Source organism: Neltuma alba, unplaced genomic scaffold, assembly GCF_004799145.2.
Source record: "Neltuma alba isolate B1F8T4 unplaced genomic scaffold, ASM479914v2 tig00012519_pilon, whole genome shotgun sequence".
NCBI classification, from domain to species: Eukaryota; Viridiplantae; Streptophyta; class Magnoliopsida; order Fabales; family Fabaceae; genus Neltuma; species Neltuma alba.
Window position 1 is genome coordinate 31637 of NW_021636986.1, and position 26609 is coordinate 58245.

At 38.2% G+C, this 26609-nt stretch overlaps 5 protein-coding genes across 5 annotated transcripts; 2 read left to right on the top strand and 3 right to left on the bottom strand.

The window, feature by feature from the left end:
* Positions 1-1583, bottom strand: LOC114728063 (uncharacterized). Its single transcript, XM_028914885.1, has 2 exons — positions 1311-1583; positions 1-1218 (listed from the first exon to the last, which is right to left on the bottom strand). The coding sequence occupies exon 2, from the start codon at positions 1147-1149 to the stop codon at positions 250-252; it is 900 nt and encodes a 299-aa protein (XP_028770718.1). The 5' UTR covers positions 1150-1218; positions 1311-1583; the 3' UTR covers positions 1-249.
* An 8167-nt stretch (positions 1584-9750) lies between these two features.
* Positions 9751-10979, top strand: LOC114728077 (uncharacterized). The gene has a single exon (XM_028914898.1). It carries the CDS (start codon positions 9821-9823, stop codon positions 10799-10801), a length of 981 nt encoding a protein of 326 aa, XP_028770731.1. The 5' UTR covers positions 9751-9820; the 3' UTR covers positions 10802-10979.
* Positions 10980-11772: 793 nt separating this feature from the next.
* LOC114728071 (uncharacterized) lies at positions 11773-13499 on the bottom strand. Its single transcript, XM_028914893.1, has 7 exons — positions 13412-13499; positions 13231-13328; positions 13045-13110; positions 12816-12898; positions 12518-12564; positions 12262-12340; positions 11773-12132 (listed from the first exon to the last, which is right to left on the bottom strand). Exons 1-7 carry the CDS (start codon positions 13468-13470, stop codon positions 12043-12045), a joined length of 522 nt encoding a protein of 173 aa, XP_028770726.1. The 5' UTR covers positions 13471-13499; the 3' UTR covers positions 11773-12042.
* Positions 13500-16769: 3270 nt separating this feature from the next.
* LOC114728069 (DNA damage-repair/toleration protein DRT102-like) lies at positions 16770-18142 on the top strand. Its single transcript, XM_028914891.1, has one exon. The coding sequence runs from the start codon at positions 16849-16851 to the stop codon at positions 17785-17787; it is 939 nt and encodes a 312-aa protein (XP_028770724.1). The 5' UTR covers positions 16770-16848; the 3' UTR covers positions 17788-18142.
* Positions 18143-19362: 1220 nt separating this feature from the next.
* LOC114728073 (zeta-carotene desaturase, chloroplastic/chromoplastic) lies at positions 19363-25215 on the bottom strand. Its single transcript, XM_028914895.1, has 14 exons — positions 24809-25215; positions 24203-24327; positions 23943-24077; positions 23724-23796; positions 23504-23577; positions 23236-23340; positions 22728-22972; positions 22567-22654; positions 21970-22012; positions 21717-21873; positions 21460-21588; positions 21227-21299; positions 20804-20968; positions 19363-20053 (listed from the first exon to the last, which is right to left on the bottom strand). The coding sequence occupies exons 1-14, from the start codon at positions 24963-24965 to the stop codon at positions 19889-19891; spliced, it is 1734 nt and encodes a 577-aa protein (XP_028770728.1). The 5' UTR covers positions 24966-25215; the 3' UTR covers positions 19363-19888.
* Positions 25216-26609: the final 1394 nt, after the last annotated feature.

Consider the following 26609-nt stretch of genomic DNA (forward strand, 5'->3'; position numbering starts at 1 on the left):
TTAAGAAAGAACGAGAACATGTTAAACATAAATAAGAGGACTCCGCAACATATAACTGGTCTGATAATGATCATTAAATTAACACTTGAAGAATATACAGCCGATTGGAGAAAAAATGTTTCTGATCTGTTCAACTAAGCTCAGATAACTGATTTGGTTTAAGCAAGGTGTAACCCAAACAAATCACTAATAAATCGCAACTCACTGGATGTTTTGTTAGTAATGAATGGATTGTGAAATCCCGCATCTCTAGTCGTTCTTCCAGGCATACAAAACGAGGGAGAAATCTAGACTCTGCAATTTGCTCTCTGAAAATCTTTGAGAGAAAGACCACTGCAACAGGTTTGCATCAGAAACGGGTTGGCTATTCCACAATTTATCAGCAGCAAGGCATGTTCTGAACATAAACACAGCGTTCCCAAGAGATGAACCAAATAGCCAATTGTGGACATCCCACAAAACTTCTACCGCAACACCATCTACTAAAATAGTATGGTTTCCACGAAATTTCCACCTCAGTCGCTTCACCTGCAACACAGTTTTGCCGTCTATACGAATTATAAGACGCGGATCACTCACACTGATAGTGTCACATTCGATCACCAGATCATGAACTTGACCATTGTCAGAGAATATCGCCTTGGTACCAAACACTTTCTTGCCAAAAATGTGTTCTCTCTTGGCTACACAAACTGCATTTGAGGGCAACGGTATAGCATTGGTCTTCTTGAAAGCTTCTTTCGTCAAATCACCGAGAAGGAGAACCATTTGTCGATCTACAACTACTCCTACATAAAATTTCTCCAATGGTTCAGGACCCGCCGCAAATTTAGCCGACGAGAGGTCCCAGTATACGTCAATTTTGCAGGAATAAGCTTCTAGACTCTTGCAGCCTCTTCTCTTCGAGAATAGCCATGGTTTGATATCGACCTTACAAAGGCATTGATTTGAAGAATCATCGATCCCAACGCTGAGGCCCTGCCCCATCAAGTTCTTGCTCCACGTGACAGTAATCAGGCAAGACCGGCCCCGTATTCGGCATTGATAAACACAAGTAACCAGATTCTGGGCAGTTTTGCCGGTGTTGGACGACGAAGAATCGGCAATCTGGACTCCGTTTTCACCAAAACAAGAAGGGAAATCCCTCATTTTCGAAAGACGAAGTTCAATTTGCCTTCCAAGCTTTCGTTTGGGCTTTTTGTCAAACAGATGGTGTGCCTTTTGCGGCCGGAACAAGGAACGGACAAAAGTACTGAGGAATAGACAGAAGTTGCAGATAAGCGAGAATCAAAGTTAAGAGGGGCTCGTACCTTAATTGATCAGAGAAAGAGTACGACGCATCAGACAGGGCTCGCTATATGCTTAGAACGATGATCTGATTAAAAAGAGATGTGCGTAATAGATGCATTGCCGGAGAGACCCAGGAGTATAAATTCAGGGAAGAGCAAGGAGAGGCGCGTGAAAACAGAAGGCAAATTTGGAGAATGAGGGGGAGAAAAACAGCGCAGGGAGAAGCAGACAAAAAGCAGACTTGTTTCACTGTCAAGGCCCCTGCTAACGAATAAAAAATTCGAAAACAGAAGAAAACAAGAAAGAGTGAGAGAAACACACAATGAAAAATTACTGTTCACTGAAGAAGCAAAGAAATAAAATGAAAATTGAGCTGCAGGCGGTGATAGGCCGAATAAGAACACCGGAGAACAAGAGAAGGTTTTTTTTTTTTGGGGGGGGGGGACAATGTGTAAGAAAATGGGAAATACAAGCATTGGTGTTGGAAGTCTGAGGCGTGAATATTATTTTACATTGACAAGAGCATCTTTTCTTTTATCTCTCGTATTCTCACTGAGTGGACTTCCTTTAACGCGACAAATCCAAATGAATAATAATAGAGGAAGAGAACCTAGAACTCGACGAAGTTTCATGGCCAATTCGGACTAAAATCAAGATATCACCATGTCCGTAACTGTGAATTGGAATTTATTCTTAGCACGCTGTTTTTGGGGGGCGTGTGAATAAAATGAAATTTGGTCGCTAAAAAGAAAAGGAGAAAATATCAAGATGAGAAATTGAGGAACGGTTGCTAGGAAATGGAACCCCACCGGCCACCACTAGGGGGAGTGAATGCATACACGATCTCAGAGACAGATTCATTCGTGGTTCGTGCCTAACAAACCTCGTCATTGTCATCAAACAACCTGTTTATTTTTGGGGCTTTTTTTTTTACTAAAAAAAATGTTCCTTATTAGAGATTCATTAGACAGGACTGTAATATACAATGTGATTGCTTCCTCGGGGTAATTGTTTGGATTTGGTAGAGTCGCCTAATCTTACGCCGCCTCCCGTATACACCATGCAGGGACAACCCCCCCCGGGGGGGTCGTGGATTTCGTGGATTTTATTTATTCCCATAATTTGCTTCACCTTCACACAAATAGCAGTAATTGGAATTCTCAGTCCCGGGTTTTTCCTTGGATTTTCTTCTTATTTGTGATCATAACTAACAACATAAACGATTCTCTTACCCCCCATCAAATATATTATCTCCAGTCTTTCATATAAGATCTTATTTGACTTTTATTTTGATTCTAAATATAAGACCCCAATTAACTTTATCTTTCATATTTATTTATTTATTTCAAAGTAGTCCTTCTAATAATGGCAGTTCTAGTTAATACACTTGATTAGTAATGATATTTTAGGAAAGACAATACCTATTTAGAACAAATAACTAACTCAACTTATTTCTTTAATTTTCTCAAATTAGTTAACTAGTTCTTATAATTAAGAGCGGAGGAAGTAAATGAATACGTGGAAGTCAATCTCCTACTATTTTTCTTGAAAGCTTCTTGATATTTCATTGCAGCTTCAGTTTTCTACTACTTCCTTTATCTCTCTCTCTGCTTTTTTTTTTTGGGCAAGACATATTTTCTTTATTCAACCCACATAACAACCATAACATTCCTGCACAGAAGTGGACAACTGGGCTCCCGTGAGCTACGCGCGCGTTTGTTTTTGGATCAATGGTGCGACAGGATTATGTCATGTGGCTGCAATTTTGAATCCACCATAATATTATTTTCGGTTTTAATTATAAGAGCTAATTAATTAATTTAAAAAAATTAAAAAAAATTAAATTAGTTATTTGTAATAAATGATTATTGTCTTTCTTAAAATATCCTTACTAATAAAGTGTATTGGCTAGAACTATTATTGGTAGAATAATTATCTTAAAAAAAATACATAAATATGAAAGATAAAGTGGATTGCGGTCTTATATCTATAACAAAAATAAAAGTCAAACAAGATTTTATATTAAAGACCGAAAGTAGTATATAATAGAGGATTATGTTTTTGAAATGAAGACGTTAAGGACGAAACAAACGACACGATGAGCAAGACACTTATTTTTGTGATGTATAAATATTTTTTTGAGCTCATGAAAATGTCAAAATAAACGGACTTTGAGATCTTTTCTCTCAGGACACAAGTTATTGTGGTATAAAATTTAAGTATGTCAATTTACAAAAGAAAAATTCTTTGAACGAAATCAAAAGGAGAAGAAAAGAACAGACGAAGAAGGCAAACAGGACTTGAGCCCTGGGACCAAAACTTGAACTTTGAGGTTGAAGGAAAGGAATACGGCTGGAGGATGCATGGACACGGGCGATTGCGAAGTGTGGGAGAGGACGATGTGTGGTCTGCACGTGTTGCGTTGCTGCCCATCCTCACTTGCCAATACCATGCGTTCCGCTGCCATATTAAATTTCAGGCGACCATAACGCAAGAATATCTCTCAAATAACACGAAATGGTCTTTTTTTAAAAAAAATAAATTTTTAGAGACTTTTTTAGCATTAATTTCTATTACGGAATGATCATATTGTCATTATATTTTTTTGTCACATCTGAACAGTACAAATCTAATAAGTTTAGATGATGAACATCCATCATATTGTTTTTTTTATATGGACGAATCTCACCAAAAATTTTAAAATTACTAAATTCTAAATAATAAATTTCAATAAAAATATATTGTTATTTGTGTTGTCAAAACTTACAAAAATATTGTTATCAAGTCTCATTTAAGATCGGATGTAATAATTTCAATTTTTTTAATGAAATTATCTCATTTACATATCTGTGACTTGAGAATTGTTAGGAACGGGTTGTATTAACATCGATCAAAATAACTATTTTATTTTAAGAAATAATTTTAATTATACGAAACAACAAAAACTCTGATGGTAATAACTAACAGAATTTTTGGAAAAAAAAAAAAGAGTTGAAATTTTGAGTGCTTGTGATGACTTGAAGATTAATGATTACTTCACTTTAAAAAATATTTTTTTTGATTGTATGAAACGACAATAAAAATCTAAATTAGGACATCTAGTATATTGAAAAGTTAAGCTTATGTTATATGTTTCGGCTATTTCAATTATTCATTGCCATGATTTTTTTATTAAAAAAACCCATTAAAAACATTTCAACTTGATTCAATCATTATTCTCGTGTTAATCTGTTGCCGAAACACATCTTAGGCTGGAAGTTATTCTTTCAAATTTCGAACCTTATCAGGATCTGTAGCTGCAAATGCCTCTATTCTATATTGAAACCAATTTTAGTACTCTAAACTTATTAAATCTATACTATCTATGTCTTATTTGGATAGTTCAGATTTAATTTTTTTATTTTTATTTGTTCAAAATGATTATTTTAATATATATAGAATCTAAAATAAAAATAATCTCTTAACTATCATTCTTTCAAGAAGTAGATTTTTCTATTTAAAAATAATTAATTAAATATTTTAAATATAAACCATTCAAATCGGATATAAATCGTCCATACCTGATGAGCTTAGGGTGCTCATCAAGGTAATGAGTATTGAATCTGGTTCCATTTTATATTTCTATTTCGATTGATTATTTATAATATCTTATAAATGGATTAATTTCCTTAAAAAAAGCCTCCGAAAATTTGAAAAATTATCATAAGAATGCTGAGCTGTAATGGGGAAAACAAGAGCATGTAACCACATTAATATTATTGGAGGCGCAATGTGGGGGCGGGGGACCATCGTCACGTGCAAATCTCATATGCATATGCGTGTGAAAGATAATCGAAGACAAATTATTGTTTACCGAAAAATATTAAATAAATCGAACCTTTTGTAGTTAGCGTAACATAATTGGACCGACGCAACGCAGTCATGGGGAGATATAAAAAAATGCACAATTAATGTCAATTATTTATTGAAATTGGATAGTTTCTCAATTTATCCGCACGCACACGGGAAAGGAAAGCTTGAATAATTAACGTGTCGACGTTCCTTTGCCCACCGGAGCAAGAAGGGCAAACCACCAAAAAAAAAAAAAAGAGTCCTCAATACTCATCTCGTTACTGTTAAGCATCCTATGCGTTATGTCTACGTGTCTCCTCCTTGTTTTTCAAGTCTGTCCGTTCATTTCCTTGTACTTAACTTTCTTTTACGCCAAAATGTCGTCCCTTCTTGTTTTTAATTTCATGCCCAAAACATGATTATCGGTCCTAGCAATCTCAGATCATAGCAATTTAATATGTCTAATTGTCTATTTATATATCTTATCCATGATTTTGAAGATAATCTTGGGAGTTCGCCGAGAGAAAATAATTCGTAAATACGACAACAATAATGAGTAATAGAGTCCTAATTAAGCTATAGATATTAGGATCACCAAAATTAAAAGAAACGGAGTTTTGAGAAATGAGCAGGCCTTGACTTTTGACTTACGTGATGAGCACATTCCATAGCTGTACAGATATAAAAGTCATATCATATGCGTTCATTGCACCATTTTCGGTGCCAAATACGGATAAACTAATACGGACAAATAACTTTGGCCGAAAAAAAAATATAAACAAATAAGCGGGGATCCCTTCTCAGGTATAATTTATAAAAAAACATACGCCAAAATTCTGTCAAATCCGGAGACTGTTTTAATTTCGTTTCCGACATTTCTTTTTTATGTCAGTAACATCCTGCATACCAATAAAATTTCCCATTTTCCAATATTCTCTATTTATCAATGCAAGCTGACGCACTAAACACATGATCATCAGAAGATGTTTGCGTGAGTCTATCTCATATCTCACGTAATGGGTTCAGGGGTTATGTTGATGTCCCTTTTTTGTATCTGCTAATGATCACCTAATTTAATTAAAAATCCAGATGACATTAATTAATTCTTTGGAGATGTTTTCCCTTAAAAATATTATAATCGATGTGTACAGTGAAAATTGAATATTTTATCTATTTGCGTGGAGAAGGGGAGGGGGTGTCGTTGTCACGAGCAGTAAAGTGAAAAATGAGACAGTGGAAAAGAGACTAGTGAACAAGGAAAAAGAAGGAAAAGTGGCAAGCCGTGAAGAATGGAGTGGCTTTTTTTTTTTGGCCAATTCTGTATTTACTTTACTCTTTTTTTTGGTTACCAAAGTATCCTCCCATCCAAACAATAAAATACTAATATCTCAGAATGTTGTCAGGTGTTGTAATGGGATTCTTTCTAACAGTGTTTTTTTACACACATTGTCCCAAGAATCAAACTCAACATAATATTTAAAGTACCCAAATCTTTCTACTTAGACCAACTTGTTGGTTACTTTGCTCTTTTATATTGCCCCATAAAGTTGCCATCATCCGTCCTTATTTGCCTATCTTCTGACGATATCGCAGACGCAAAAAGAAGAAGAAACGGTCAAAAGGAAAAATTAATGTGTGATCAGCTTCTAGGTTTGTCCTCACATACTTTACTTCAACCCTGTTAAGGTAATCTCCAATAACGAAAGTGACCTTCTTTCCTCCTCTTTAATCAATACGCATATACCACTCGTTTTAGCCTAATGATGCTCCCCGTCATGTCTAAATCATACCGTTTCCGCTACAAGCTGCATCACACGATGATCAGTTTATGGTCACAAGCCGAAACAGTATTAAGAGAGGTCCTTTGATCCAATTCCTAAGCTGGACAGCATATATAGGCCCAAAAGAAGCCCTTTCCACAAAGGCCTACCCAACTTCACGGCCTCACAGCTTGAAGGACGACAAATAAGCATCCACACCCCTTATTTATTTATTTAATTTCGTCCATAAACTTAGGACTCAAGCTTTGCTGGTCAGGAGCAGTGGGGCTCTTTTGATTTCAAGAGAATTAATCATAGGCCCTAGGAAAAAAAAACACACACAAATACAAGCTTGACTCGTAAATATGCAAGCTTGATTTATAAATAGAAGTTGTTAAATTTGACTTGTAAATAGCAGAGTTTATCTTGTAAATATAAGATTTTTGGACTCTATCTGTATTTATTTTTCCTGCCTAACTCTGTGTAATTTTCTCTTTCATTTCATTCATAAGACAGATAAAGGTTATCTGCAACACATAGGCAACTCAGGACACGACAGAAGCATTTATTGCTGCCAAGAATCACAAGCATGCAGACAAGGCCTTCCTTCCTACGTTATGACATTTAGTTCTGCTGTTCTTCATACACCAAAACCTCGTACTCTCAGATCACGGGGAGGTAATACATATAATCGGATGGTAATGTAGTTTTCATGGCAGTCAGGTGAAAGAAGCAGAAACTAGTATACAAGCCTTTTCTGTTTTGGGGGCTTTTACTGTTTGAATGTTCAGCGTTGGTCTTCCTTCGGCGAGCTAGGGGATTCAATTGAACCAATGGTTTCGCTCTTTTATTTTCTTTGTTCCTTGCATTGACTTCACGTGCTTGTATATTTTTCATTTTTTCTTGTAGTTCGGGTCTCCTCTGTATGATCTAATGCTCTCTGTAACTCACCAACGTCACACATTGAACCCAAATATAACCTCTTCTGATGATGCCAGACCTTTGCAGATGTATGGTTTTTAAGTAGTTTGGATTTATGCGTGCATCGTCCGGGAATATACACGCTCTTCTATATTATACTTAAGATTTTTCTTTAACACAGCTGAAAAATAACCAAGACTTTGAAATTCAAAGTCTTGTCAAAGGTCATCTTTTCCTGGCTCGTTCAAAGCCAAAAAGAGATTTATTCGTGGTCTCCATACGAGCAAGAAATTGCATGAATTAGATTGCACGCATGAAACCATCATGCGAGCGAGAGTTTCCCTGAGGAAAGAGAATTGTGCAACGCGAGGGCAATATTTTGAAGCGTTTTTAGTTAGTGGGACCATAGAAGCACCGCTACTGATAAGTTTCAGAATCAGTTTGCCTGGCCAATCATTTTGTTGAGGTATTTTCTTATTCACAGGGAATGTCATTGGATTAAATTTCAAACATCTCTTGTTCACATAAAAACTACCAATTTCGGATCGGTGAAATTCGCAATAAAGAAAGCGAGTAAAGTGCAAAGCGGGGAACGTACAAATGTGGGTTACACTCCTCAATTTGAATACTACCATGCCCCCACTCCAACAGCACATTATTGACTAGCTGCCCGTTAACCTTTTCAATTTTTAAATGCATCAGAAATTTATAACGCGGCAAAAGAAATACGAAGTCATACTGGATTGCACAAAAACTTGTAGACGAAATTTGTGGACTTTGAAAAAGGGGCCGAACTCTTCGTTCTAAATTTGAACCCAGCTAATGGGAAATTCGCATCCTGCTGCTGGTCCACTTGAATCGTTTTTCAACATTTTCTAATACTACCTCCGGTCCTAATTATAAGAGTCAGTTGATTAATTTGAGGAGATTAAGAAAGTAAGTTAAGTTAGTTATTTGTCCTAAATAGGTGTTGTCTTTCCTAAAATATCCTTGCCAATCAAGTGTATTGACTAGAACTATCATTGTTAGAGGGGCTACTTTAGAAAAATATATATAAATATGAGAGACAAAGTGGATTGGGGTCTTATATTTAGGATCAAAATAAAAGTCAAACAAGGTCTTATATTAAGGATTGAAAGTAGTAGAACTTAGCAGCTTCAGAATTGGTTCCCAGGGTACCGTGATACCAGCAGGTTTCCTTTTTGATTTTCTAATATGATTTTATTTTCTTTTAGGAGCACGTCCCTTATCCTAGGGAATAAAAAATTTTGAAAATAAACAAAAGAAGAGTTCTTTGGAGCATGTTAGAAAATCACGAAGTCACAAGTACTGATTATGGTGACTTGGAAAGGAACAATGCAAACCAGCTCATTAGCATAAAACAGAAGGCATCATCAGAGCCTCGTCAAAGGCGCAAATCAAGGGAGGAAAATTGAACCAGTGAACTGTATGGGCAAAGCATAGCAACTGGACCTGATGATTGTGGCGGATACTAGCCTTGTGTTTCCATCATTGAAAAGTTTCAAAAGCACTTCACTTTTGCCCACATCTTATCTAAAAAAAAATAATACTCCTCCGGTCCTTAATATAAGACCCATTTCACTAATTTGATTAGATTAAGGAAGTTAGGTAAGTTAATTATAAGAAATGTGATACGTTTTTCCTAAAATACCATAATCATCTTTCTTAATACCCTTCTTTCTCTTCTATTTGGTTATGATTGAGGGAGTATCCATAGGGTAATTTAGAAAAAATTGATAATATGAGATATGGGTCTTATATTTAGGACCAAAACTAATTCAACAATTGGGTCCTATATAAAGGACCGGAGGAGTATGTCCTTTTGAAACCTACAAAGAAAAAATATATATATATATACACTCCATGCTCACAAGTATAAAAAGCCAAAATTTAACAAGCCGCTTCTTGGAATTATTATTCCGCAAGGCCAAGGCAAGAACACACCGCATTCCCATAATCAAGCAAAGCTAGCTCTCGCATATGATTTGAGAGAAAACATGATCCAAGGTTGTTTCAGCCAACCCGGCTCACCATCAAGCATCTCTCAAGTGCCTCAGAATCTCGTAACCTGTACATACCAAACCCAACTATGCAATTCACCGACCTATCTCACCCTCAGTTGGTCCAGCACACTTTTCTCTCGTTCCTTACTCTTATGTTCCGCGGACATCTTCTCCATCACCGTTTCTCTCAACCCTTCAACCTTTTCTCTCTTCAAAACACGACCGGGATCAAAATCCATATATCTCAGTCAGCCCCACCAACGTGTCCGGAAAATCAAGCTCTTCTGGGACTTTTCTCGAGCAAATTACAATCATAACTCTGCTGAGCCAGAGTCATGCTTCTACTTGGCAGTTGTCAGGGATGGAAAACTCGAATTCTTTCTCGGTGATCTTTTCGACGATTTGACAAGGCGTTCCAACAGGCTGATCACAACCCACAAGCCCCCTGAACCGGTTCTACTGTCCAGGAGAGAACATGTGTTCGGAAGCAGGAGCTACAAATCGCTAGCTCAATTCTTGGGGTCCAAACACGAAATAGAAATCGAATGCGATGAGGGTGTGCTCAAAGTAAAAGTGGATGGCCAGACTAGTCTGGTTGTGAAAAGGCTGTCCTGGAAATTCAGAGGGAATGAGAGAATCTTGATCGATGGGATTGAAGTCGAGTTCTTCTGGGATGTGTTCAGTTGGGTGAACAGCAATAACGGCCATGGTGTTTTCGTGTTTCAAGTAGGAGACGGCGGGGTGCTGCCGGAAATGGTGGGTCCAGAGAAGAAGTTAATGAGGAAGAGCCTGCCGTCGGGAGCGACGACGGCGCCATCGATGACATCGTTGTCGGCGTCGCCATCGAGCTCTAGTGTGTTACAGTGGACGGAGGAGAGCAGTGACGGAGGGAGGAGCTCGTGCTCTTCATCGACGAAGTCGTGCGGGAGTAATGGCGGATTCTCTTTGTTGCTGTATGCTTGGAGCAGGGATTAGAATCCGAAATGGAAACAAACCACACAGTTCATTGCAAGGCTTAACCATTTGAATTCAGGAGCAACTGTTTATCGATTCTTTGCATGCCTTTTCAAATTTTAATGGCTCTGTTCTGGAGTGCAACTTTTTGTTCATCTTTTGTACACCATGTTGCAGGTTTATTTTCTCTGGCCCATAACCCTTCACTCTAATTCTTCCATTTTATTCTCATTTTGATTTGTTCAATAAGAATGTATATGTACATGGAACCAATCTTTGTCTGTGTAATGAGAATTCAAGAACCTTGTATAAGACACAAAACTACTTCTAACATCAACCACGAAGAAAATGTGAGACTACAAGGCGTTTTGAAGTGTGAATAGATGAGATAACAATTACTTTCTTGATAACTAGCTGCATCTCTGTCATCATCTCAAAAATACTTAGTCCCCTCCTAAAATTTGTGTGTTGCCAATCAAGAGGACATGTTTAAAATCCTTCCCCTCCCTCCCAAATCCCTCATACCAAACACACTCTTAGATTTATACCAAAAAGATAAATTAACAACAACCTAAACTTCAGTCGTTTTCACGTTTCGTTATAGCATTCAGTTATGAAATAAGTTGAGACCATGATGATGACCAAACGCTCCTCTGATAAAAGCTGTGTTATTTATTTATTTTCTTTTTAAAACTCATAATGACCCTCAAGAGGAGTTTGGCTGACCCGTGAGCTGTGACCAAGAGACAGTTTATTCAACAATGATGAGGATGAAGCGCAAAGGTCAGAAGACCGTTTACCTTGAAATTGAAAACTTCAAAGCAAAGCGACATTGCAATTCCACCTTTGGATCATTATGTAGTGTACGTATCCAGATAGAAAGCTGGCCTCTCCTTTCCCTTTCTCTTTCCTCTTTTTTCATGTTTATGGTCTGTCCACATTTTTTTATTAAAAGAAAAGGAATTTTAGAATATTAAAGCAGCCCAGATGAATTTTAAGTACCAACTACCAAGTAGTGCAATTGCGCTACCATTTTATTCACGTACTATGGTACCTAAGCTTATTACTTATCACACAACCCAAAAAATTAGCCTGAAATAAGCTGATTATTTATGTAACTTCAAAGTTCATTGCTTTTTCCCCTAATTCCTGAGGAACTAGAAGCCATTGATTATGCTGTTTATGTATATACAGTTTGTCAATTCACATCCAGATTGAAAGCAGCACCCAATGAATCGACGTGGGTGCAAAGTAGGAATTATTCACCCAACAGAATTTCCGGAGTTGAAGTTGAAAATCTGGCCAATTGCTTCAAGTGCAGAAACATTCCAACTCTCAACATGCCTCACAATCTGTCTCCAAAAGAAAGGGGTAACAAGTTACAAGAAACAGTTAGTATCAATGTAAAATAATTCGAAGCGCAGAAAAATCAGTTTAAATGCATGTGGCGGCAAGATAAGGTTGTACTATTTTGTTCTAACTTTGAAATTTTCATCCAATTCATAGAGAGTGCTTCCATCAATACAAATCAGAGGTCTCCAAGGAAGCTTCAAGTTAGTCCTGCATATCAGACAAAGACAAAGGCAAGGGCTTTAATAATGCTGATAACGTGCCTTATATCTATTTAGCTTGGGCTGAGGGAATATGCGAATTACGAAGCGTTTAAACAAAGTAACTTTAATGTTAAATTAACAAAGATTTTTTTTTTTTGGGGGGGGGGGGGGAGAATTTGAGCACCTTAGTTTCCAGGTTGCCTCAACAAAGTTCGTGTCAGAAGTAACAACCTGCATGCCATTTGAAATCAGATCACGAGTAAAGCTTGAAAGTGGACCTGCCTCTTATAAGCAGTGAAATGAATTATAAATAGTGAATCTCAAGAGGCTAATTAATACCTTAGAATTAAAGGCAGGGAATAATGAAAACCCGAACCGGTCATTCAGAGTTCCAAGCGCAAAGACAGGCCACATTAAGCATCTTCATTTGGAATTACAACTAACTGCTTAATATCAGATGGCAATTTACAAGGGGAAACTACCTTTTCAATCTTTTGAAGTGTAATTGATGCACGGTCAAAGAAAGGAACAAGCAATTTCAAGTTGCGCGCATACAACTCCCTACCTGAATTGATGACCACACATCATCATTGGTCTTAGTTAGTTACTGGCCAAGTTTCCACTCTCAAGCTTATTTTCCCCCCAGAAAGCCCTTCTGAGGTTTTAAAGATTTGGTGCAACGGACGACCACAAGTCCTTGATTCTACTTACCCCGAAAGCTAATAGTTGGATCTTCAAAGATGCAATCTTCAGCATATATAGAAGGCGTGAAATTCCCTAGTTACATGGGAGAAAACTTGTAAGGAAAATCAGTTATGTCTGCTAATGGAATCGATGCAAGCAGCATCAGTAAGTGTTAGTGGGCATGAAATAAAGCAGCAAGAGTGGTAAGTTAACCTGTAACAAAATAAGCATTCACGTAATCAGATTGAATGATGAGTAGAACATCTTCCACGCTTGACACGGGGGATTCATCTGATTGTTCATCTGTGACGCTAAGCAAAATGCTGAAAATCAGCGCGAAGCAAGAAGAAATAGTAAGGATGAGACGAAGCATAGTGAAGGAGTTCGAAGGCACCTTGTTGGATACGAAGGAGAGAAGAAGCGCAAAAGCTCAGTGACGGCACTTACGGCCATTTTCAAAGGGGGAGGCGTTTGTAGATTGAGGGAAGCATAATTAGTTCTCTTACGAGGCGTGGTTGAGCAGCATCTAAAGCCATGGATTCTCTGCAATTCAAGCATCAAATCAAAATTGAAATTAAAAAACGGACGGAAGAATTTATAGCTTATAACCAAAACCTCTCTGCCTGTGATACCTGGTAGTATAGGCATGTCACAGCAGGCCCAGCCCTCCATAACACTTTAGCCATTTGTTTCTTTCTTTCTCCTTCTCCAACATTGTAACCCTATTTTCCCTATTTTTAATTTTCTCCCGAGAAATCTCTGCGTGTTGTTATTCTTTATTAAAAAAACAATATCGTGTGGTTGTGGTTACTGGTTAGTGGGCACTACGTGAATGAATCCCCTCAATTATCAGTTGCGGTGTTAAATTAAACATCATCCATAAATCACATACGTGGGGACCTGGGGGAGTGGAGTAAGAGGCCACCCAAACATGTACTTCATCGTATGGTATTAAATAAAATAAGCGATATTGGGAACCATTTAAATGCAAGTGAAATACAGAGTTATTTTCTAAAATGTCATTTGATTTTTATTTTGATCCTAAATATAAGACTCCAATCTATTTCGTTTCTCATATTTATCTATTTTTTTCTAAGGTAATTTTTAATAATGGTAGTTTTAACTAATATATTTGATTAGTAATGATATTTTAGAAAAAACAGCATTTGTTTATTATAAATAACCAACTTAACTTATTTTTTTAATCTTTTCAAATTAGTCAACTAGTTTTTATAATTAGGACCGGAATTCGTAGATTTTAATATAAAAATTTGAGAAAACTAATTTGACTGGCATTATAATTTTGTCACTTTTTGAAACAATTCTTTCTAATTTTATTTCTTTTTTATTGAATGCTTGGCGTTTATTACATTAAATGACCAAGTCTGTCTGTTCAAAATTCTCCTAACACCGTTAATAGGCTGTGATGTGGCATTGAAAAAGCTGCGCTTTCTCTTTCCTGTGAAAGCTAGTTGCTCTCTCTCATCCGCCAGCCGGGACACCAATTTGCATCGCCCAGAAGGAGAAGTGTCAATGGTCATCAGAGCTTCCCATGGCGTTTCTTTCTCGGCGGTGGCAACTGGGTTCAGATCACTAGAGAAGTGAAAAACATCTCTGTATTTGATGTGTTGCTGCTCGACCTCAGGTCTACGGGGCTTCTCCTAACTCACGGTTGTACCAGAAACTGAAGCACCATTTTGTAATCAATGATCACCGAATGTGGTTAAAATGCCTCTGTATCATTGCGCTAAGCGCAGGCATTTGTTTATGTATACATCCACAAACTATTTTTTCGAAAGGCCTTGTTTTGTCAGTAAAGTCTGACTCTGAATTAAATACCCCAATGGGAATATGACAGATCCTCATTACCAAAAGCTTGAAAAAATTAGTGGATTATATGCCTACCCAATTTTTTGAAAATAAAAATTAAGTTAGTTTTCTGTTAATATTTTCGGGAAAAAATATGCAGCTGCATATAATTTGTCATATTGAGTGATTTCCATTTGCAAAGTTAATCATATCTGGGATAAACCCAGTTACCCCCACCGAAAAAGAAGCAAGCAACGTCATCGGAAGCTCCAATTGCAATTGCCACGTCAGGATGCGAGGCTCATGGAAGCAGGAAGCTGAAGTTAATGGAGAAAGAGCCTTCTCCTTCTTAGTGGCATAGACTAGTGTGGCTGGCTTGAGAGATGAGAGAAAGCAACAAGCTTTTACAGGAGAGAAAGAAAAAGCAGGTCCTTGTGCAGCTTTTTCAATGCCACGTTACAAATCACTAACGGTGTTAGGAATATTTTTAACGGAACAACCTACCCATTTAATGTAATAAACTGTAAAATTCAATGAGAAAAAATAAAGGGAAAATGGCAATGACGCGCCAGAGAATTAAATACAAAAAAATCCTTTGAAATCATGAAATTATTTTAAAGTCTTAAAAAAAATTTGTATTAAATTTTATTTGTTTATTTACCAAATTACCCTTCTTCTTTTTTTTAACTTTGTATTGACAACTGAAAGAGCAGTGGTTGACAACTGAGGGTGCAAGGATTGACAACTATCGCGGCTGGTTTGACAACTTATGGTGTGATATGCTGAAAGAATGTATTGTCAAACCAGCCGCGATAGTTGTCAATCCTTACACCCTGAGTTGTCAACCACTGCTCTTTCAGTTGTCAATACAAAGTTTTAAAAAAAAGAAGGGTAATTTGGTAATTAAACAAATAAAATTTATTGCAAAAAGGTCCCTTGAAACTTCAGAATAATTTCATGATTTCAAGGGACCTTTTTGCATTTAATTCCCTTGAGTGAGACCTAATTGCAATTCTCCCAAAAATGAAACTAAAAAGATTTGATTCAAAATCTTATGACCTATAAGAACAGTCAAATTAGTTTTCTCTAAAAATTTTAAGAAATATACAAGACTCGCAAGTTATAAAATAACGGTAGGGAATTAGGGATGAATGTAAATATATTTGAAAAATATATGTCAGTTCATAAATAAAATAAAATGTAAATTATAATGCATGGATGATAAAATTAAAATGTGGGTAGAAGAATAAAAGGTTATTTGTTTTGTTATAAAATTAACTAGAAATACAAACAATTTGATGATGACAAAAAAAAAAAAAGAGGGAGAACTTTCATTTTTATGTCAACGTGTGTATAAAAATTTTGAGATTTGCTTCTACTTATTGATTTCAATTACTAAATAATAATACCGAGATTACATTACATTGTGTCTGTACTAATACTATTATTTTACACCTGACTCGTGTTAGAGCGGAGGAGATAAGATGGATGATTTATAAGGTTGGTAATTAATTTATCCATGTCCTTGGTACACATAAATGCTTCTTTAATAAATATAAGTATCTGCACACTTTTTTTTTTTTTGACCGAAGAGTGTCTGCACACTTGGCAACTAGATAGATTCATGAATGAATGAAAAGATAAGATGAAATTATTGATGAAATTAAGTTGTTTAAGGAATAGGAGCAATTGTACTGTTTTATCAATTAATCAGTGTTCAGGTAAAAAAAAAATATTTATATAGAAACTAAATTATAATTTTAAAAATATTTTTATGATTTACGAATTACGGATTACTTTTTGAGAGTTACTAATCACTCCCAGTACAAACCAGGTTCATTTGGCTTGATTGTTTGTACGCTTCTAGATTCCTCGTCATCTAGAAGAGCTGAGACGGAGGCCTTCTTATACATATAGCATCAGCTATCAACAAGCGACGACAGTGGGTGTGTCACTCATCCGTTGACCTCTCATCCCAGTTATCTCCGGCAAGCCGGTGAAACCACCACCGTCGTCATCGCCATGGCAGATTCCGATGCTGCCGCCACTCGCCCTGTCAAAATTATCGCGGGCGCCGACGCCTTTGGCTGTTCTCTCAAAGACGCTTTAGTCTCCCATTTACGTTCCCTTAACATTGACGTCGAAGATCTCGGCACCTCCTCTTACTACTCAATAGCAGCCGAGGTCGGTCGCCGCGTTTCCGATTCTTCGTCTTCCTCCTCCCCCTCCCCTGATATTCGTGGCCTTGTTGCCTGTGGCACTGGCGCCGGCGTCTCAATCTTCGCCAACAAATTCCCGGGGGTCTTTGCCGCCACCTGCCTCAACCCCTCTGACGCTCGCAATGCTCGCTCCATCAACAATTCCAATGTCCTCGCCGTCTCCGGCACGTCCACCTCCCCTGAATCGGCCGTTGAAATTCTGGATACCTGGCTCAATACTCCTTTCAAATCCCCATGCCCTGCATCTGACAACAAGCCATGGCCTGATGAAATTCAATCGTTTCTCGATAACGCGCTGGTGGAGATGCCCAAGATTGGGGAGGCAGCGCCAGTGGTGGATACCTGTGCGGTTTGTTGTTTGGTGAAGAACCGAGAACTGAATCCGATTGATATGATTCCAGGTGGATCGATGAAGATTCTGAGAGAAACCCCCACGTCGGCTTTTGTGAAGTTCAAGGCGGGGAGCGTGGAGCCGGCGCATCACCACACCTTTGGTCACGATTTGGTGGTGATCGAGGGCAAGAAAAGCGTCTGGAATTTGAGCAAGAAGGAGAGATACGATTTGACTGTTGGGGATTACCTGTTCACTCCGCCTGGGGATGTGCATAGAGTGAAATACTACGAGGGCACTGAATTTTTCATCAAGTGGGATGGCCACTGGGATATGTTCTTTGACGAGGATCTTGACACCGCTAGAAACACCATTGACAAGGAGATCGCCGATAAGCCTCCGGAATTCTAATGAAAGTTATGGCTTTCCATACAAGGAGTTTTGCCGATGAGCACCATGGACTCTAGAAGCTATGACACTCTCTTCGGAGACAGTCCGCCGCTTATGAACCGGGGCTCAAATGATGATCGTGCCGGATAGGATGTGATGTATGATGCATTAGTCGCTCTTGCTGTGTTTTCTTCTCATTTTCGCTTTTTGTAACCGAAATAATAAATGTTGTTTCATCGTTGCTTTGAGGCTGCCCCTTGTTTTCTCTTATTTGCCTGCATTTGTGTTCTGCCAAGTCCCAAGGTCAAGTCGTTCGTTCCAAACAATTTAATTCTGTTGTTATTATTAGCAAAAATTAATGTTTTCGTCCTTCAAAGAGTCCATCTCTCAGCTTTTAACTTAGTCATTAATATTTTACCATTTAATAAATAAATTTTATCGTATAAAATTCATCTCGAGTCATCAGCCAACCGTTCGATATTGCTAATATGATTTCCAAATAAATTCCACAATGTCAATGATCACTCAGAGTCCCTTCCTCGTTTTCCTAGAGCTCAACAGAATGACGATGGGCAAGGCCACATATAATAATATTAACATCCCGTCAGTGTGCAAGCTTATTGTAGTTATAGATTAACCGTTTTTTACCATGGCCATAAACTGCAAGCATTAACAACCTCTTGCATTGTTCTTTGCCTTTTCATACTCTTTTCCTTTGTTGCAACTCTCTCCTTCTCCCAAGACAGCACATGTAACCTTACCCACTATCCATCATTTTGCAGCACCATTTTGTGGATTAATTAACGTTTGCATTGTTTTTTCAAAAAATTAATGATTGTCTCCATTCTCGATTCCATCATTTGCTTACTCTTTACCTTGTGGTTATTGTTCATTCTAGAGTTTTGCTCTCCACTTTATGGTGTGTGTTGATTTTAAAGTTTTCCTTATATTTAATGCTTCTAAGTATCTTTACAGCCAAATTGTGTGTTAGAGGAGTGTTAGCGTGGTCCTGTGATTTTCTTTTGTTGTGTGATCTCAGCACTGAGCATCAAAGGTCAATTGCGTGTGGGTCATCATCATTTCCGTCGAGTTTCGGGAAAACAGGGGAGGGAGAGGGACTGTGGATTCAGTGACATTGTGGAGCTTATTTGAGAGCTATGTCAGTATTGTGTTTTGTCACGTAAGACGGTTAGGTGACGGCTCAAAGTGAATTTTATATGATAAGGATTCATTTATTAAATGATCAAATATTAAGGACTGAATTTTAAGTTGATGACTGAATCATATCGAGCATAATTAATTTGACCAGGATTTCACTAAAATTAGAGCTGTTTGTTGCCCCAAAATAAAAATAAAAATAAGCCACCTCTTACCGGATTTTGAGCACGTTGATCCCTGAGCTGTTATGATTGCCGGAACGCATGTTTTGTTTTGCAAATCATGGAGTTGAAGTACGCACAATTCTCACGATCAGGAATCTGAGATTCTTAAAAAGCGTCTATGGGCCATAGTTTTAAGGTTTTAAACAACCGCTTGAGTAAATATTATCTTCAGTCTTAATTATAAGTTTTTGTTTTTAGTCTACAAACAAGATAATTAAAGATAATATAATAACCCACGATACAACATTGAAAGCTTGAAACAACGCATGACTCTGATTAGATCCGCATCATCCCTTCGTTGTTAGATGATTACCCGTCATCAGCTCCCCTCTTTGCCAAATGCTCTCGTGGATCATATTTCAACTTCCGTTTCCTTGATACGATTTCACCTACGCAAAGATCCTCAAAATTTTCATATGCTTCAACAATTGTCTGCTGTAAGCAATCTTGCAACCTCCCCGCATTTGCTCAGATCACATAACACTACCAGCGAATTTACTGTAATCATGAAGCCAAGACCAGAGCATGTTCTTACCGTCATAATCATAAGCATCGCTAGTTGCACAGATCGAACCGTTTCCCCATGACTATCAAACATTGTAGCTTTTCTTTTTTTAATTCAATATTACATTTCTTCAGGAGTATTACATGAAGGGTAAGCCTAGTACACATCGCTGTAATTCCCTAGTCGGCAAATATGAAGTGTAATTCTGTGTGGTTTGTGTGAGGATGATAGTCTCTCAAACAAGACTCAATTCATCTGTAGTATTTGCAGTTTGAATGAGGTCTTGAAACTCGAGAGCAAGCTTCTTTCGCAATGCCAGCAGTTCTTCCCCTGCATCGCATATGTAGGCTGAAGCTTGCCTGCCAGACAACGTTGCACCTTCCATGCTGTCTATGTAGTCCTGCCCAAATTATCTCTTTTAGCCTTTCCAGTATTTAAAATGTACACACAACTTCACCATACAAGTCACCTATGCCAATGTAACTTAAATCTCAGAACTGCTCTGAAACTGCTAGAAATTGAAGAACAATTAAATTAAGGGTTTGACAAAAGCTCAAATGGATTTAGGTACAAACTTCAGCATAATAGTGGTTTGCCCTTGAGTTCAAAATTAGACATGCACAAGCTGACTGAAAAGGCATACTACTATCCTTCTGTCGTTTTGTCCTTCCCCCCCCCCCCCCCCTTTTATAGGTGTCCTCTCCTACGGTTTCTCATAAACAAGTTGCAACATCACACGAGTAAAATCGATGTAGGCACCTTGCATCTGTTGCTTTATAAATTATGACAAAATGCGACTGGCAGCATCCAAGAAGTCAATCAGGAAAACTCAAACTCCAGACATTGTCCGATTGACGAACATTATACAGGACTGCTGTGGTACTTTTACAGTACACATTGGAAACAGTCAGAAAGCGATCAGCAAACAGGAAATTCTTTCTCCAATAAATGGAGCCAGTTCACTGTAATAAATCGTTTTAAGAGATCCCAGGAACCTAGTAAGGAATTTAAACATGATATAATAACTATGTAGGATCCATAGATTTCAGATTAAAATATTTTGGCATGCTTCTATCACGGTTGTCTTAAGTGCATAGGCCAAGGCACAACTATATTGCTAACTAAGAAAATCCAAGGTGATAAATCTAACCTGCTTTGTATAAGAGCCAGCAAGGAAGAAATTCTTCAGTGGGGTCTTCTGATCAGGTCTAAACGGATCTTTACCAGGTGCTTCCCGGTACAGAGATTGCCCAATCTTAACCACAGATGACCAAGTCACTTCTAAACCTTGAGATGATGGGAACAGTGCCAGAACCTGATAAAGATTTTGTAAAACATAACAGGGAAAAATAAATGATGCTTAACCATAGAAATTGCTGAGCCGATGCAATCCCAAAAATACAAGTGAAATTAACGGACATGCAGGTCTAACAAAGCAACTCAAAACACACAAGAAACTCCAGGTATCAAAACCATGGTAGTAGCTCCTTGTGTGACAACTTTTCAGCGTCAATAATACATCTACAATGTGATTATCACAGTAGAAGGGAAGAGGGTTTTCCCCCCATCCTACCTGTTTTGCTACTCTTGAAATAATTTCTTCATTTGGCAAAGGCATGTATGGATCGCCTGGCGTCAAAACACATCTGAAAAATGGAAATAACATTATGTACTTAGGGGGTCAACACAAAACTAAATGTTAAAGCATACTTCCAAGTTAGTGACTAAGTTTTAAGTCCTTCTGAAAGCCAAGATGTAGAATTAGAAGCATGTCCAAATATCATTGTTCGGAAGCAAAATCCTTACTGAAGCAATGATCCTTGTCCCTCAATGTAATAATCTTCCGGAGATGTGAGTGCAAGATCTGCAAAGCAAGAAAAATCTGCATCTGGAGTATAAAGAAGATTATCCAACCCAACAGCTTTCCTCAGTTGCCTGTCAGTCAAAAAGGAAAAATTCATAAAGAAATTTCACAATTCAAATGCTTAAAGGGTAACATGTCACGAGTGAAATAAAAGCATGTGCTATGGTTTCCATATGGACCTTAAAATCAAGAAAATCACCTTGACTTTTCTAGATCCTGCAACTCTGTGACCCAGCCATTGTATCTGAGTTGCACTGTGACCACAGGAACTCCAACTAGTTCATATATGTTCTTGAAAAATTCCTGTTCCTTCCACTCTGCCGGAATTAATCTCTTAATTCCAGGGACATCGCAAGCTGCCATATGCATGTTAATGACATTCGAAGGCATCAGAAAAGATTCCCACAGTATGGGAATATAATACAAAAAATAACTAGATGACTGTTTCTAACCTGCAACATAAGCATCAGCTTTCACAATTTTTTTGTTAGTAGCCTGCGAAATAATAGAGATGTTAACTTCAAAAAGATATTATATGCGCACATTCCTCATGGAAGAATGAAGGGAAAATAAATTTAAAAAAGAAAAAAATTAAGTCAACAGCTCGATCTGCAAGTACCAGCAATTTCTCAGGGTCTTAGCAAGATAAGTTTCTCAATTTATGTTTGGCATACCAATTCTTCATGAACCACGATACGAGAAATCTTATATTGAACTGTTACAAGTGATCAATGCTGGGCAGGTTTGGCAACAAATTTCACTATATGACGCTCAAGACTGGAGCTATCCCAAGGCAGAATGCAGCGCCGATATAACAGTTAGTATTAATAAGTGGTGGCTTGTGAGCTTAATGGCATGACAAAAATTTAAGCCAGAGTTTGTTTCTAAATATAAAAGCCAGGTTTGGATTACTAATGTATCTGAACTACAGCCCTTATTGTTCTCCTGCAAAAGGCCAAATACTTCCACAATTTTATCTTGGGAAAGTCACTTAAAAGAATCATGAAGAACCATGTAGAGACTTCAGAAAAGAACACAGATTATATCACCTTTGACATGGAAAGTCCTGTAACATACATGCTCCCGTCAGCAGATTTATCATAAAGTATATCTCTGCATCCCCACCTAAGATGGAACCTGTCCAAGCAATGTATCAGATTCTAACTAGGGAGGTGTATAGTCTTGGCAACATTCCATATTAAAATTATACCTGCCCCCCCTGTCTGTGATGTACTTTCGTATAGGGCCACTCAAATAAACATCTGGTGAACCTTTCAGCATTCGCAGAAGGGAAGCCTCAGTTTTTGTGGCAAACAAAGCAAATATGGTGAGCATACAACGAGCACTAATATTATCACAGTCAATAAATCCAAGGGCATATGCAACTGGATCCCACATCCTCTGGATACTCAGACGTGAGCCACCTTTGGACAAAAACCACTCTGAAAAGCTAACCTGTACACCATACATGTATGGAGGAATGAAAGTTAAAACAGGGGGAAATAACAACTATATTTGTTTCATTAAGTATATTGACTAGGGCCAATGAGCACTCCTTCCACTTGCTCCTTTTTCATGATTTTGTGAGCTTGTTATGGGCATGCATGCATGTCGGGTGGGAACAGGTGGACGAAGCCCGACTTGAAAAATAGGATAGCACATGATCGAGAAACTCCACAAAGAAGGGATCGATAACAACAGGGGAAAAACCTTCTTACACTATCTAAACCCCTTATATCCTTCAATGCACCGTCCGGATCAACAAGAGCCTTGACAACTGGACTCAGGGCAAGAGCAACGGCATTTCTAGCTTTATCATAAGTCTACACATAGCCATTGAGCGTGAAGTCAGTCTCATTGGTGACATTGAATAAATATAATCTTTTAACGAATTAAAGAGTATGCCAAGTTTAGTGAATGGTGACTTTGGTAAGGATGATTAAGAGACGCAATCGAGAGAAACATGTAGATTTATGATGACATTACCTTGAGTTGATTTGTGGATAAAAATGCATTTATCCCGTGTAGTGGTGCCCCAACAGGAAAGCGGAAATCTAGTTCTGCACTGGCAAATTAAGTTATGAACTACACATTATGAAATTGTTATCTTTTTGTACGTGGCACTCTCATGGAAAAGGGAAAATTTTGTTAAAAATTGAACATAGCAAGGAAAAATCAGATCCAAAAGTTCAGCCCTAAACCATACCTCCAATTTGTCCTCCTTTGTTTACAAAAGTGTGAGAGTGCTCCTTCACCAGTAGATTTTTATCCGCACCCACCTAATCATGAAAGCACGAACACCAATCAGATAACTTGAAAAGAGGCCGATCAGAAAATAGTTTTCATGGCCAAAAATAGAGACAGGAAGAATACAAGTAATAAAGATGATAAACAAGTCAAGTGAATCTAAGAAAACTCTGTTGACCTTTTTCATCAAACGGAAAAGATTGTTGTAGCAACCAAAGAAAACATGCAATCCCATCTCAATGTGATTTCCTTGTTTATCAACAAAGGAACCAACTTTTCCTCCAATGAAAGACCTCGACTCATATATATCCACCTGAATGTGAGAATGTTAAGGAATAATAACCTTAGTCAACATTAGCTAGAAGGTCGTTGTGCATTCTGTACCACAAACAAAACCCCCCCAAAAAAAAACACAAAACAAAAAAGCAGGAGTTAAACCTCATGTCCTTGATCCAAGAGCTCCACTGCAGTTGACATGCCCGCAAGCCCAGCTCCTATAATGGCAACTTTTAGCTTGGGTCCTCGATAATGTTCAGGTTCTGGAGGAAACAGCCCTTTTGGCGCTGGATGTGAACCATTCATTTTATCAAACTTCATAGGATAATCGACTAAACAGTTTCTTACAATTTCAGGTCCGTAGACAAGGAACCTCAATATCATCTTCATAAAACAATTTCTAGACCCAGTCTCCAGTAACCCGCCGACATAAATCGGATACGATGTACGAAGATTGCAGTGAAGAACAACACAAAGCTCAGGAAAAATAGAAAAATGAATAAAATTAAACCAACCAAGAAAAAAAGAAAAAGAAACCATGCTCAGGAATCATCTCCAATAGTTGTCATAATTTCATTAGTCGCCCACCTCCGTTCCACCATCTCCCCTTCTCGCCCCAAAGAAAACAAAGAAAGAATAGTGCGTGTAACCATGTTAAACTCAAAGTGAAGTGAAGTTCCACAAATCCCCAAATACAATAAAAAATTCATCTTGTGAAAAACCGTAAAGCAAGAGCAGTAAAGCCGGACTGGAGGAAGGATTACTAACCGTTAACACTCATGTCGGAAACATTGGTATCCAAAGAGCAACTAACCCGACACTTGTGGGTGGTCTTCACGAAGCGGTTGGAGGGAATCCGGAACCAAGCAGAGTGTCCTCGAGTTCCAGGCAGGGAGGTTGCCGGGTAAAGAATTGAAGAAGCCATGGTTAGACGAAAAGAATGAAGTTTGTGCTTGAAGTAAATTAAAGAAAGGTCATGAATTCGTGGGAGAACAAAGGAAGCAAATTGAAGCAATACGGAATAAAAGGTAGGCCAAGATAGAGCATCTGCTCTTGCGAGTTTGGAGGAGATACCGAAATTGAAGAGTTTGTCAGGTAGTTGAGGAATAAAGAGCTAAGGAGGTTAGAGTTTCCCAGGGGTTATTGGAGGAATTATGATAGGGAAAGAATTGAAGAGATAGTGGAGACTAAAAACGAAAAATGGCGTCAGCCATCATACACCAACGAAAACTCCGCCTGGTTGCTTGCTTGTCCTGTTTTGGGGAGTGGACATGAGCACCATCACCCTTTCTGATCCAACCTATCTTTGCCCTTCCATTTTTTCAACGTTCCTCTGTGTTGCGCAACGTGTCAACTGCTAATTCGTTGCTTTTTGTCTACCTGGCCTGTGGGTGGCCGTATACCTACTTTTTTGGTGAATTTTTCTTGTATTTTTTCAGAAAAAGAAATAATGATAATATGTCGATACGGAAAACGGATCACCTAGGTCGTTATTTGGGCGTCCCTGGCGTCCCTCTCCCTCATGGCCGCATCACTAAGGAAACTTATACAGAGGAGAGAGTTACCAGGAAGAATAACCTTGGCGCAATCAGTGCTTTCCACGGTACTCTTCTATACAATGCAGCCCGCCAGGTTGCCCACGTCTACCTGCAATAAAATCCAAATGTTGATCAGGCAATTTATCTGGGATGACACTGATAACCACCGAAGTGTTTCACTTAATCAAATGGAATACTTTGTGCGAGCCAAAAACAGTGCAGGATGTGGGCTCAAAGATGTGGAAAAACAGAACACAGCGTTTTTAATAAAGATAGCACACGGGCTAGGAACGCAAAAACATCTTCCTTTGGCTTGTATGGAGTACAAAATTACTCACAAATTGCGAACGAGCCAGGTGACATACGGCGAAGGCAGACATTGTGAAATATGTGGGAATGGGACTGAAGATCTGAACCACGTCCCAGAATCTGTAGCAATGCAGAAGAGTGTTGGCGAATTATCATTCCAGCACAAGATGTACTCCAATTTCTAACACAGCCTTTTGAGGCTCTTGAGAAACCTCCGGCATAATAAGAATGAATCCTTCTGCCATACTTTATTCCGAATCATCTGCTGGAAACTATGGAACGGGCGCAATGCCATTCTCTTTGCACAAGAGCATGTCTCGGCTCTCGCCTGGTTAATGAAGCAGTTTCTCTGGCCAAAACATACTTTGAGACTTTTGATTGTAACTACTTTGTACTAGCTAGATAATCGCTTCTGCCCTTTGCTGTACTTCTTCCTAGCTATACTCCGTAAGTATTTGAGCAATAAAATCTCTGTTCACTCAAAAAAAAAAAATGAAAAAGAAAAACTCTGCTGTAGAAGTGTCCCATAAAAAACACGCGATGTGCTCCGTAGTTAATTGGCGGCTAATTGGTAAGGTTTGCATGCTCATCCCCGGCTCTGGTATTATAGATGTAAATATCGGGTTAAGTAGTCCTACTTTTTATGCCTTCCGGGGCAAATGAGGCCCGCAACTAGTTATATCGCCCAAGCCCAAATGAAGATTGGACCAAATAAGGTTGGT

Bases quoted from the DNA above. Each gene is read 5' to 3' on its own strand.
- LOC114728063 (XM_028914885.1), bottom strand. From the start codon at position 1,149: ATGAGGGATTTCCCTTCTTGTTTTGGTGAAAACGGAGTCCAGATTGCC.
- LOC114728077 (XM_028914898.1), top strand. From the start codon at position 9,821: ATGATCCAAGGTTGTTTCAGCCAACCCGGCTCACCATCAAGCATCTCT.
- LOC114728071 (XM_028914893.1), bottom strand. From the start codon at position 13,470: ATGGCCGTAAGTGCCGTCACTGAGCTTTTGCGCTTCTTCTCTCCTTCG. The intron at 13,111-13,230 runs GTTAACTTACCA...CCATGTAACTAG, and splicing joins GAATGCTTATTTTGTTACAG to GGAATTTCACGCCTTCTATA. The intron at 12,133-12,261 runs GTTAGAACAAAA...TTTTGGAGACAG, and splicing joins AATTGGATGAAAATTTCAAA to ATTGTGAGGCATGTTGAGAG.
- LOC114728069 (XM_028914891.1), top strand. From the start codon at position 16,849: ATGGCAGATTCCGATGCTGCCGCCACTCGCCCTGTCAAAATTATCGCG.
- LOC114728073 (XM_028914895.1), bottom strand. From the start codon at position 24,965: ATGGCTTCTTCAATTCTTTACCCGGCAACCTCCCTGCCTGGAACTCGA. The intron at 23,578-23,723 runs GTATGGTTTAGG...TTGCCAGTGCAG, and splicing joins CAAAGGAGGACAAATTGGAG to AACTAGATTTCCGCTTTCCT. The intron at 21,589-21,716 runs GTGATTTTCTTG...TTTGACTGACAG, and splicing joins CAGGATCTAGAAAAGTCAAG to GCAACTGAGGAAAGCTGTTG.